Source organism: Alexandromys fortis, unplaced genomic scaffold (assembly GCF_014885135.2).
Source record: "Alexandromys fortis isolate MF-2015 unplaced genomic scaffold, M_Fortis_MF-2015_v1.1 scaffold_93, whole genome shotgun sequence".
In the NCBI taxonomy this organism is placed as follows: domain Eukaryota; kingdom Metazoa; phylum Chordata; class Mammalia; order Rodentia; family Cricetidae; genus Alexandromys; species Alexandromys fortis.
The window spans coordinates 6,597,324-6,610,791 of record NW_026067970.1 but is presented as its reverse complement, the minus strand read 5'-3'; the positions used below and the strand labels follow the sequence as shown (position 1 = coordinate 6,610,791).

The window sequence follows — 13,468 nt, the reverse complement described above, 5'->3', positions numbered from 1 at the left end:
GGTCAAGAACTTATCAAGTCAGGCCCCCTGGCTCTCTCTTGCTTTTCTCATTTTGTTATATATGGAGGGAGCTACTTGGTTTGGCTGAGTGAGATTTAAGGGTATTTGGTGGTTTTGTTGTCTCGAATCATACTCAAGAGCTCATATTCTAGTTTTGTTCTTTATGTCATTGTGGCTTATTACAAGTTGGCTATGCGAGTTCCTGCGAGTTTCTTCCTGCTCTCTGCATCTGGCCTCTGGCCTCTAGCCACTTCCCTCGTGTCATGGCCCTGAAACGGCAATCTGCGCCTCTGCCTCAGTCCAAGAAACCCAAATCGGCTCCGTCCCTGAAACTGGAGGACAAGTCTGCCTCTCCCGGCCTGCCGAAGGGAGAAAAAGAACAGCAAGAAGCAATTGAACACATTGACGAAGTACAAAATGAAATAGACAGACTTAATGAACAAGCAAGTGAGGAAATACTAAAAGTAGAACAAAAATATAACAAACTCCGCCAACCGTTTTTTCAGAAGAGGTCAGAATTGATCGCTAAAATCCCAAATTTTTGGGTAACCACATTTGTCAACCATCCACAAGTGTCTGCACTGCTTGGGGAGGAAGACGAAGAGGCTCTGCATTATTTAACCAGAGTTGAAGTAACAGAATTTGAAGACATTAAATCAGGTTACAGAATAGATTTTTATTTTGATGAAAATCCCTACTTCGAAAATAAAGTTCTCTCCAAAGAATTTCATCTGAATGAGAGTGGTGACCCATCCTCAAAGTCCACTGAAATCAAATGGAAATCTGGAAAGGATTTGACAAAACGCTCGAGTCAAACACAGAATAAGGCCAGCAGGAAGAGACAACACGAAGAGCCAGAGAGCTTCTTTACCTGGTTTACTGACCACTCTGATGCAGGTGCAGATGAGTTAGGAGAGGTCATCAAAGACGACATTTGGCCAAACCCCTTGCAGTACTATTTGGTTCCTGATATGGACGATGAAGAGGGAGAGGCAGAAGATGATGACGATGATGATGAAGAAGAAGAAGGCTTGGAAGATATTGATGAAGAAGGAGATGAAGGGGAAGAAGATGAAGATGAAGATGATGATGAAGGGGAAGAAGGAGAGGAGGATGAAGGCGAGGATGACTAGCACAGAAGACTGATGGATTCCGACTCTCTTTTTTTATTTTCTTTTTATTTTTTAAATTTCTCCAGTCCCTGGGAGCAAGTTGCAGTCATTTCCCTCCCGTCCCCAATCCCTCTTGTGCTCAGTCGCCCTGTTTCTGAGGTCTCGCTTCTCAATACCATGGTTCTCAACTTATTTTTGGGGAAATGTCTTGAGCAAAATACAATGGGAAAAGAATCTCCACTACTCTGTTCTACATTCATTTTTATCTTTTCTTGTCTTGAACTGTGGATTTAACACCACCACCACCGTGCTCTGTGGGAAAAAAGAAAAGCCCTCCAGCCCCTTTGGCTCTGCTGGAGGCTGGAGGGTGCTAGGCCCCTGTGTAGTAGTGCATAGAATTCTAGCTTTTTTCCTTTCTCTGTATATTGGGCTCAGAGATTACACTGTGTCTATGTGAATACAGACAGTTAGCATTTACCAACATGTATCTGTCTACTTTCTCTTGTTTAATAAAAAGAAAAAAAAAGAAAAAAGGGGGGGTTAGAAGGTCAGCAAGGGTGGGTTTGAGGTGTCTGGGGGGGTAAGTGGGCATTGTGACAACATGGCTTCTCCTTTGGCATGTTTAATTGTGATGTTTAACAGACATCCTTGCAGTTTAAGATGACACTTTTAAAATAAAATTCTCTCCTAACGATGACTCGAGCCCTACCACTCACTGGGAGAATCAGCAGAACCTGTAGGGGTTTATTTGGAGTTCACATTCTCTGTTGTAACTTTATTTTTAATTTTTTTTATTTTTAGTTATTTTGATTTTCACTGGAAGGAAAAGATGCTCATTTTAAATGTTGATGTGTACAAGTTGCTTTGTTACAATAAAACCAATGTGTACACACACCCCAAAAAAATACAAGTTGGCTATGCTCCTTGAGGGGTGAAGTCAGTTGTCCTACGCAGGGCTGCACTGAAGGTGGAGTATGCAAATCTGTGTAAAGTGTGCCACAGAACACCCCATACACAAAAAAGTTAGAGGTTCATTCTTAATTCTTCCAAGAAGTTAAAGTTGAACTTGAAATCTCCTGTCCTGTTACCCGCAGGTACTGTTCTTTCTCCTTGGAAGTCTCAGTACCATTTATGAAAGGCTATAGGCTTGATGGACCCTGAACAAGATGGGCCAAACTCAGTGTTGGCATGAATGATAGCATAGGGTGAACACAATGGTGCCAGATCCCTTCATAGCTGCCTGATCCAGGTAGGAAGCTCATGCTGAGGATGTTAACCAAACAACCTGTTTGTTTTCGAGCTGTATTCTCTGCATTTTTACAAAGGGATGGAAAACATCTGGCTAAATTAAACTACATAAGTGGCAAATGGGGAGAACTAGCTCTTATTGGGTCCCAGTATGTGGCCAATACTGATCGGCACCATGACATTTAACTCAGAAATGACTCTTTAAGATGTGTGTCAATCCCATTCCAGAGAAGAGAAAATGATGTCTAGAGAGAAATGACTTGTCTATAATTTAAAATGAGTGTCTTTCAGGGTTAAGCTTTCAACTGAAGTCTAAAATCCAAGTTTTTGGACTTGACAAACAGATCCACCAACAGATGCTACGGAGCCAATGCCAATTGTCAGGCAAGACTCTCCAGGCCCACAATCTTAGATATTTTTCATCAGAGACTCCTGTCTAAATGTTTCACACCCATTCCAGTGACACTGACATAGGAGACAGATCTTGGGGAACTGGCTTTGAGACCAAGCTTGAATTTGCATACTAGGCACCCAGCTCATCTCACTGGCCTCAGTTTCCTTAACAAAGATACTGGAAACAGAAACTGCTCTCATAGAACATGTCAGCACAGAGCAGTGCACAGGTACTTCCAACAAGAGAGATAGCATTCTGTATCCAGGATAAGCCAGCATTGTCTGTGCCATGCTCTAGCAGGAGAGGGCAATAACTTACATGCAACAATGAGAATTGCATTTTTGCCAACAGGAGGAGGAATGTTAGGCACGGTAGAGGGATTGGAGAGATGGCTCAGTGGTAAAGAGCATTTGTTGCTCTTGCAGAGATCTAGAATTCTGTTCCAAACACCCGCACTGGCAGGCAGCTCACAACTACTTGAGATCCTAGCTCCAGGATGTCCTTTTCTGGTCTACACTGGCACCTGCATACGTGTATGTACAGAAACATGTGCACATACAACACACACGTCTCTAAATATCTAAGAGTATGCGATTTCAAATGCAAATAGAAAGCAGTGGTCTTGGTTCTTTTTCTCACTTTCTTGTGTGTGTGGGGTGGGGGTACCATCCAGTATCCAGAGCAGAAAGAATAATATGGAAATGATATTTAAGGAGATGCCATTTGCAAAGGTGATTAAAGGCTTGTAGGTGACTCCTACATAGCAGGACTAGGCCGTCAGAGTTCTTCAAAATGGAAAATGTGACTAGTGATTTAGCCAAGGATCAGGAGTGAAAGTTTCTTCTGCCAAATAGTGACAGCCCACGTATTCATTGAATGATATGCTTAGTCTTGTTATTTCTTCCCCAGTTACTCTGTCATCATCTGATACTCAGCAAACTAACAAACTTTTGTGTGTGTGTTCCAGGTTATAAATTAGAGAAGTGACAAGTGAGGTGTCAGGCCTCATATGACATCTCTTCTAGTAGGGGACACAAACAAGCAACCAATAAAATAAATGCTAAGATGATTTTCGCAGGGCAAAGTAGTACACACTTGTAATGGGAAGCTGAGGCAGGAGGATTTCTGGAATACATAGCCATAGTGTATTTCAAATGACGATAAAATTTAGGAATTTTGAAGATGGTGGGGTTATAGCCTACAAAGGATTGCTTTGTTAATTAGGTAGCTGGAAGGGCCATCCAAGAACATGAGTGGCCTACGGTGATGGAACCAGCTGGGTGGGCTGGACTCCTCATCTGTGTTTGCCATGCGCTCTGCGCACGATCTCCTCTGACTCTTCGAAGAATGTCATTAAGCCTCACTCCCCAGCTGGATCCTGATAAGCTTCGCCAGTGGAGTCAATAACTTTGTCAGGGCCAAGCTAACCTCTCTCTCTCTCTCTATTTGTGATCTGAACCTTTGCACAGACCATCGCCCTCATTGCTAACAGCTAAGCAAAAAAAGGCCCTGAAGAGAAAACCCCCTCGGATTCTTCATCTTACAGGTGACCTTTGCTGCCATCTTAGCCAAGGTTTTTTTCTTTGGGGAAAGCAGGACAATGAGTATGCTCAGAAGTTTTCCTGCCTTTCATTTTAACTTTTAGAGCACATGCTTTACCCCCATAATTGAGCATACCCATAAAATAGGTCTCTGCCATCTATTCTTCTTGAACTGTGTCCTTAGACTGAGCATGCTCAGGGATGTGCCTGTCTCTAAAGAGTTCTCTCTGTGCAGCTACAGGCTCACCCAAATCCCCATGATGCACAGGTTCCAGAGTCATTCTAGTGCTACCTCCTGCAAATAAGAACCGCTTCCATTCTTTCCACCTTCCTGTCATCCTTACTACTGCACTCACGGGGAGAGGAGACCCATTATTTATGCTCAGTCACGCTATGATGGAAGCTCTCGTGGGAGGAATAGAGTCATCCTCCATGACCCCAGCTCTTCTTGGACTTCCAGAACAGAGCTGCCCCAGCCCTCACCCCAGGCCTGTGGCCATGGAGGTAGCAATAGCTTCTGGCTACTCCCACTCTCTAGGTCTCTCATCTTTCTGGCATATTCTCTAATCCAACCTACACATATGCCCGCACACACACACGTTCATTAGACTATAACTTTTCTCTCTCTCTCTCTCTCTCTCTCTCTCTCTCTCTCTCTCTCTCTCTCTCTCTCCTAGTATCTTGACATGATAACATCTTGGTATGCAAGGTGCTACAAGCAAAGAAAAGATTATGATTTTTGTGGGCAAGATTAAGAGAATGGTGATTATCTTTCTATGAGGTTGTTTTATAAGAAGGGAGACACTTTTGCATACATGATCTTATTGAAATCTTATGCAGACAGGGTTTGGGCAGATATAATTCTCACTTAAGCAAGGTACCTGAGGCTGAGAAGTAAAAAGATTGGGCCAACGACTGAGCTAGGTAAGTGGTACTAGAGCCCACCATAACCCCAGGCTTCTAGATCCTGCCCTAGACTTCATCCCTGCTGACATCCAGCAGTCAGGTGGTAAGGAGAATCAAAGGGCATTTGGTCAGGAGCTAGCTGACCATCTCCAACAGCTGCCCACAATCTATCAGCTGTTAATCTCTAACTAGAACCTTTAGCTCAGCCACAGAGAGGTGTTAACCCTCAGAAGTGCAGAAATGCCTTTCAAGATCAAATAAGGGCAGGTCACTGTCAAATCTTACGGTGGAGAAAGATGACTAACTCTCACCCCTGATCCCTGTTTCAGAGGATGTGCACAGGTTTGTACTTTGCTCAAAATAGTTTCTCTTAAATATGTGTATGCTATCGGAATGTGTTTCTTTGTTCATTTGTTTCTCCAGGCTTCATATTGTGGCTCAGGCTGGCCATGTAACACACTGTAATATTTGGGCCAGCCTTGAATTTGTAGCAATCCTTCTGACATAGCTTCCACAGTGCTGCAAGTACTGGTATAAACTGGCACTATTGGTTTGTGCCTGTTTCAAAGGAAATGGAGAAACAATGTATTTATAAGATGCATATAATTTGTTAAACACTGCGACGGTTTTGACATCTGGATAGCCAGTATGTACTGTGTTTTTGAAGTTACGGTTTTTGTGGAAATGGTTTTCTCAGGCTGGAGGACACCCTGGTAGTTACAAAACTGCTTTTATGAGCAGTATATTTTGAGTAGGTGGGGGGCTAACAAGAGAACTTATTCCTAGAAGTGGAGCGAGCCACAGGAAAACCCAATATCCAGCAGTAGATCATCCCTCCTGATGCTCCCACAGGCCACCGCCTCATTAACTAATCATTTTCGGTTTAAAATATCTGCGTGCACCTCTGTGATGCTCCAATAGCCAGTCCTCGGGGGGTTACAAGCCAGATTGAACATCTGGATTTTACAGCAAATCCTAAAGGTCACCAGATTCGGAGTGATGGAAACGGATGGATAGATGGAGACAAGATAACATGTAGCCAGTGAGACAAACGGCTCCTGCTGGCTCCACTGCCTCCGAGAGCTCCGACGCATCAGACCACATGGAAATCTGCTAAAAGATGAATTGTTACACGACTCTGGAAAAAGTCAATGTTTCCATTTCTTTCTCTCCCATTTGGCATTTTGGAACCTGCTGTTAGGATTCACACTGCGTTTTGGCTTGGTTTCTAGGGACTTTTCTCCCTCCTCTGCTACCGTTGAGCTTAAAGAAAAATAGCACAGAGAAATTGTAAGAAGAAAGGAAATCATGCTCCAGATGGCCTAAAAGAACTCCAAACTGACCACAGCCCAGGGACCTTTCGTCTACAAAATGTGGATCTTCTTAAAAGCAATAGCTGATAATTGTCCCCATAAGTGTAAGCTCCCACCCTAACCTGCAATTGAGAGTGTCTGTAGGCTCCCATGAAGCCCTGTTACAGGTTATGTTGTGGAGCATCATGGAATCTGACCTCTGACCTTCTACTTCTCCACTACTCAAAAAATGTGAGAGATACCCAGTTCCAGTTGCCTGGCTATAGGAAACTTCCAACAGAACTGCTGGGGAAACATGGGATTTCCCTCCCTGAATTTAATATAAGATTTTCAGAAGGCCTGTATGCTGACCAATCTCTGTTATCAGCTTGGCACATTTGGGAGAAAGGAAGCTCAGTTGAAGAGTGGTCAGATTGGCCTGATGGCATACTTGTGGGGCATTTTTTGATTGGTGATTGGTAATTGATAAAGGAGATCTAACACACCATAGGCAGTGCCTTTCCTAAGCAGGTATGCCTGTCCTTTGTAAGAGAGGCCGTTTCACTGTGAGCCAGGAAGCTGAACTCTTTCATTCTTCCATGGTCTCTGGTTCAGTTTCTGCCTTGACTTTTCTTAAGGATGAACTGTGTAACCTGTCAATCAGAAAAAAATATCTCTCTTAAACTGCTTTTGGCCAGTGCTTTATCAAAGCAACATAGAAGCAAATTTGAAAATAGCAGAAGTCTCTGGCACTGGAAGAATTATCCCAGAATAGCCCTGGAGGGGCAAAGAGCCTAGAAAACTGCATTTGTAGTGGGTATTTAGTTACAAGTTTCAAAGAAGGACCCAAGGTTATCCAAAACTGGAAGTGAACAAAATTTATTAGAACGCTCTGGGGCAAGACACAGGAGGAGGGAACAAACATGGTGGTCCAGTCAGCGACTGACTCAAACCCTGCCACTGCCTCTCATCTACCTGACCTCTCTACTCCACTCTCTCTGAGATCACACATTTCCTCCTTCAGGTATAAAATGGCCATGAACGGTTAAACAAGCATCCAATCCTGAAGGGAACATAACCTTTCCTATTGATTCCAGATAGAAGATACTTCAGAGATATAAGCTCACAAGTTCAGTCTGGGGTCCAGATTTCTCCTTGACTGATGATTTAATCTATTTGAATACGATGACTGCCCAGTCTGGATTCCCCGAGGACAAGCGGCTAGGGTATACTAAAATAGGAGCCAATGTGAGGAGGATCTGTGGGGAAGGACAACAGAGGAACCGTGCAGCCCCGCTGACCGCAGAAGCTGGTGCAGCTAAAAGCGTGTCTCACTGGCAGAGCTGCTCAATGTGCCCACAACCGCATCATAAACAGCACACCAGTCAGAGATAGGCTGCGTTTTCGAGCTAGAGAAAGACTTCTCACTGCACTTAAACAGGGCACGAGTTGTTTTTCTATGCTGTGTAGTATGGCAAACGGCCTCAGCAGCCCGGCATTGTATGTCCTCCTATGTCTGAGACACTGATCTCCGCTCAGTTACTGGAGCATAACCGGCTGTCTCCCTCCTCAGGCCTTAATGTTTCTCATTCATTCTGTCTACTGATGTTTCTCCCTTGCTATCTTCACAGCTAATACGTTGGCATCCTTCAGGGCTCTGTCACTAAAGGGTCTTCCCCGAGCATTCTGTGTTTGCAAGTCGTTACCAGAGTATTTTCGTTTTTAATGCCTTCTTGCCAATTCCTGACTGATGTACTTGTCTTTTTGCTTTAGTGTTTATTTTGATCTTTCTGACCGCAGGTACCATGTCAGACTCATCCATCATTCTTCTAATGTCTGAAAGTATCCTGCACCCAGGAGAGACTCGGTCGGTATTCGGGGAAGGAATAGCTACACAGAGGGATACATTGCCCATATGAGTGCAACAGCAAGACAAGAGCATAAAGAAAAGATAAAACCTTTAAGGGGAGGGAGTGCGTTACAGACTCAAGAGCACCTGTTACAGGACCCACGGAGGGCTTCTGAGAACTCAACACCAGGGGGCACTGTGTTCATAGACTACAATGGCCCCAGGCTTGGCATTAGTGTTGTCTAGCCCATGGCTCCCACAGTACATGGCAATTCAGGAACAAGCGAATCAGTCCTAGAAAACCACAGAGCTCTGGGGCTGCCTTGAACTTGAGAGCAGCGTTTCTTAGGCAATCTGTGATGAGGGAACTTTTTCAATAAATTATTTATGATTCATCGCTCAACAAAACTTGAGTAATACACAGTATTAAACCATACAGCTGGAGGGGAGTATGAAATTGGAAATGAGAGTGGGGAACGTCAGAGTGATGAGTTGGTAAGAACGTGGCATGTAGGGTCTTTCCTTATAATTTTAAAGTTTGTTTATCATGAGTTTTAAATTATTATTTTCTTAACCTATTATTTCTTTTTTACTTTTTATTTATTTTTTAAAGATTTCTGCCTCTTCCCTGCCACCGCCTCGCATTTCCCTCCCCCTCCCCCATCAAGCCTCCCTCCCTCATCAGCCCAAAGAGCAATCAGGGTTCCCTGCCCTGTGGGAAGTCCAAGGACCACCCACCTCCATCCAGGTCTAATAAGATGAGCATCCAAACTGCCTAGGCTCCCACAAAGCCAGTACATGCAGTAGGATAAAAAACCCAGTGCCATTATTCTTGAGTTCTCAGTAGTCCTCATTGTCCGCTATGTTCAGCGAGACCGGTTTTATCCCATGCTTTTTCAGACCCAGGCCAGCTGGCCTTGGTGAGTTCCAGATAGAACATCCCCATTCTCTTAGTGTGTGGGTGCACCCCTTGCGGTTCTGAGTTCCTTGCTCATGCTCTCTCTCCTTCTGATCCTGATTTGGACCTTGAGATTTCAGTCCGGTGCTCCAATGTGGCATCCTCCTGAATATTAACCTTCATCAGGTGATAAAAGGAGACAGAGACAGATACCCTATTATTCCTAAGGGTGTGTGTGTGTTCTTAACTTTAGTGTCCACGGTAAACTACTTACTTAGGACTTGTAGTATGGAGCAGCGGGCTGCGTCCCACCACCCGGCTAGCTTTACCCAAAATAATTACATGGAAACTGTATTCTTTTAAACACTGCATGGCCCATTATCTGTAGCCTCTTATTGGCTAACTCTCACATCTTGATTTACCCATTTCTAATAATCTGTGTACCACCATAAGGTGGTAGCTTACCAGGAAGGATCCTAATCTGCTTCCATCTCAGAGAGGAGAGACATGGTATCTACCTGAACCTGCTTCTTTCTCCCAGCATTCTGTTCTGTCTAGTCCGCCTACCTAATTTTCTGTCCTATCAGGGCCAAGGCAGTTTCTTTATTAATCAAAGAAAGCAACAGATAGACAAATGACCCACCACCATCAAGGACTCCCCAAATGTAGTCTTGGAACTGGATATAGGATTTATTCTTACATACAGAAAAGAGTAGACTGAAAGGTGAATTTCTCAAACTTGGTGAATATATAGCTAAAGTCTCAACACAACCCTAAACCCAAATCCATCCAGCTTCTACTGTAGCACATTGTATCCTGGGAGCAGAAACCCTCCATTGATCCCCTAAATCCATTCATTCACTCACTAAACATGGCATCAAAGTGCCACTGGGGGTAAATCAGTTTCAACACTAAGAAGCCAAATGACACACAACTTTGAAAAGAGGGCTGAGATTTTTGGATTCTGTCTGAAATTATTAAAACATTCTGGAAGTGATCATGTCAAAGTCTAATGTTCAGAAAGCTCACTCTGAGAACTCATGGGTAGTGGGTAAACTGGACCAGGCAGAACAACTGTGGCAGAATAAATGATCCAGGAGAAGCAGAAAAAGCAAAGCCAAGATGCTGGCACATTGGACATGCTTCATCAAGAGGATGCATTGTCCCTGCTGCAGCCAAGCCTTGTCTGGGCACGTTCACTAAGGTTGAGGGAAGAATCCCACAATCCCACCAGTCTATGACCGTGTATGGGGTGGAGGGAGACAGAGGAACACTCAGTAATGAGAGTCTGCAGTGAGGAAAACGGGTGCAAGAAAACATGGAAATGCAAGACACTGGTAAAGGAGAGAGCAGAAGGCGGGCAGCATCTGTGAGCTCAAGGACAGGAGGAAGGAAGAAGGCGGAGTAGGCGGCAACAGCAGTCGGGTTCCCAGCAGCACTAAAATTGTTCCTGCCACTTGGCAGGAGTCAGTTCAGATGTCTCCGATCCAAGTGCCTCATCCTTTTCCTCATTCAGATAACTGTCAATTGGTGAGACTCATGAACCAAAGGATCCTTGGCAAATAGCCTTTCTATCCTTGCTGGTGTTTTAAGCTCTCTATGTGTTGTTTATAGAAGTAATGACAGAGGCAATGAGTTACTCCTGCCAAAGTGGACTCTAAGACATTTGGCGTGTCTGATTAAAAGTTTATGAAGCACAGTTTAAATATACCTATCTCTCTGAGAAAATATTAGCTTAGAGTTTAAATGAATAGATGATGAGCATTATTATTCCATCCGCAGGCACCTTTGTGACTTTATTATCAATCACTTTTAGAGCAAAAAAAGAAAAAGCCATCATATCACAGAAAACCTTTTTTTTCTCTAAGCTTTTCACCAATATTATGCATTTGATTCCTTCAATAAGTCTTTAAAGGAGAATATGCAAAAGATTGTCATCCTCATTATTCTCAGTTTGCAGAAGCAAACCCGAGGCTAAGAGAGCTATAGAAGTTTAATTTACCTACATCACACCATGTGTTCGGCAGCAGAGCTAAAGCCAGCTCTCTTGACCAGGACTATTTTTTCCCCAGATTCCCAGCCCCCACCTTAGACAACTTGTGGGTGTCGCTTTTCTGGAACGGCAATGTGGCATTCCTGTTATTATCCTCTCCTGAAGTCTGGCTGAGAGACCTTCCGTGAGACCCCGAAGCTGTAGACCCACCGAATCGGGGCCTCACTTTGACCTAATAGCCCTAGATCTTTGAGCACCTCTTAGCTGAAAGAGAGTGGCAGTTGCTCTATCAAAATCAATCCTTGCAAAGTGTTACTGCCAAGCATAACGCAGAGTGCTGAAGGGTGGCACACAAAGCAGAGACAGGCGGGGATGTGATAAGAAGCGGAAAAGACACAGGAAGCAAGGACTCGAGCTCCTGCGTGAGGAGTAGGCCCCATCAGAGCACACAAATGCAGAAGAGGGAAGAAGTACACACTTCAGACCTAGACCCTAACTAGCATGTGTCTTGCTGGAAGGATCAGATCCCACCCTGCTCTGTATCATAAACTATGCCCGAACTCTTAGAGGAAATATTTAATCAACAAGCGCTTTTCCAGCCCTGACTGTGCTCTGAACACAGCTACAGATATTAGATATGCCCAGGTAGGAAGAGACAGACTAGCACGGCCAGGGCTTCACCTCCTTCCCTTCTGGCGGTGTACCAGGGATCGGGAAACCTTGGGATGAGACCAAAGCAAGCACTCACAGGTCTCTAGATGCTTCACCTCTCTTAGGAGGTGTCTGTTTTACACAGATGCTCCCGTCCACCTCACAAACGTGCAGACTGCAGTGGTCCTGGATGCTTCCTCTCCTCCAGAGCCCATTTTGTGTTAAACTCAACCTAGGTACTCTTCTCAACAGGACACCGAGCTTTTTGTGACCATGGATGTGTAGCCAATTCCCTCCCAGCCCAGTACATTTCAGTTTGTAGGTAATCTCACAGTGCTCAGGAGCTGTGTGTCCATGCCTTGTGGATAAATGCAAAGATACTCTTCTCCTAAAGCAAACCTCGCCGTGTCCAGGAAGGGATTTAAGCAATTAAGTACAATATACCATGTCATCTCTTTTTCCCAACTTTGTCCTAATTGTCCAGGCTTGAACCCTTGCAGGTGACAGATGTCTTTCATTTCCATCCATAATATGCTGGACACAAAAACAAGAATCCTGTCCGTATATATCTGTGCCAAAGAGCTGGACTCTTGTCAGGAATACTTTGGGACCCCTAAGCCAAAGGTCTGTTAATTTACAAGGTTGTAACAAGATTCACTTTGTTAGGGTCCTAGGAAAGAGTCCAGGATCACTTCCCGTTAAGGACCATTTTCTTTATTTACTGATTTGTTTATCTGGCAGTACTTGGGACTAAACATAGGGCTCTGCACATGCTAGACAAGTGCTCTGTCGCTGATCTATACCTTTGGACAGCATAGCTGCAGATTCTTTGAGCCAGGATGGGTAGCCGACTCAGTGCAAAGAACGAAACAAGGAAACTACAACTCTGGCCTGTGAGTTCACGCAGCCAGCCAGAGAGGGAGATATGTGGATTTGATTATTCATATCCACCACATTTTTAACTCTGCTCTCTCTGCCTGGGGCTCGCAACTACTATCACTTCTGATGTTATCTGCAGAGGATGACGAGTCCCCCCACCTTTTAGTCCCAGTCTAGGTCTTTCCCCCTGAGCCCTGCACCCACACATTCTTCTCAGCCATTTCTCAGGTATTTCCACATGTACTCCAGGGACCCAGAAAACTCCCCTTCTCTCCATTTTCAAATTTCACTTATATAACCACCATCTGTCTGGCTGCACAGGCTAAAAATCAAGAATCAATCACTCCCAATCTTTTCCTCACCCGTTCTTCCTTCAACCAATCTGTCACTAAGTCCTGCCAAGTCTTGAGTCTCACATTTCTGGCCCCATGGCTCCCTCTCTGTGCCCCTCTGCCTGAGATACAGTCCTAGCCCTTCCAGCTCGCATTCACAATTTGCTGACTGACATTAAAAGGAAGATGATTGTATGCACATGCTAAGGTCATTATCAAAACCATCTTTCAGGGTGGGGCGTTTCATGATATGTACGAATCAGCTGCCATCGAGGAGATAAGAAGCTTGTTGTCTGAACGCAACTAGGACAATGGGGAATAATCATCGAGGAACTGAGTAGGGACTTGGGGGGATGGAAATTTCCCAAGTGAA

At 44.3% G+C, this 13,468-nt stretch overlaps 1 protein-coding gene across 1 annotated transcript; it reads left to right on the top strand.

Annotated features, from left to right (window-relative positions):
• The first annotated feature begins 248 nt into the window (after positions 1 to 248).
• Positions 249 to 1,595, top strand: LOC126509558 (protein SET-like). Its single transcript, XM_050155521.1, has one exon. The coding sequence runs from the start codon at positions 264 to 266 to the stop codon at positions 1,131 to 1,133; it is 870 nt and encodes a 289-aa protein (XP_050011478.1). The 5' UTR covers positions 249 to 263; the 3' UTR covers positions 1,134 to 1,595.
• The last annotated feature ends 11,873 nt before the right edge of the window (positions 1,596 to 13,468 follow it).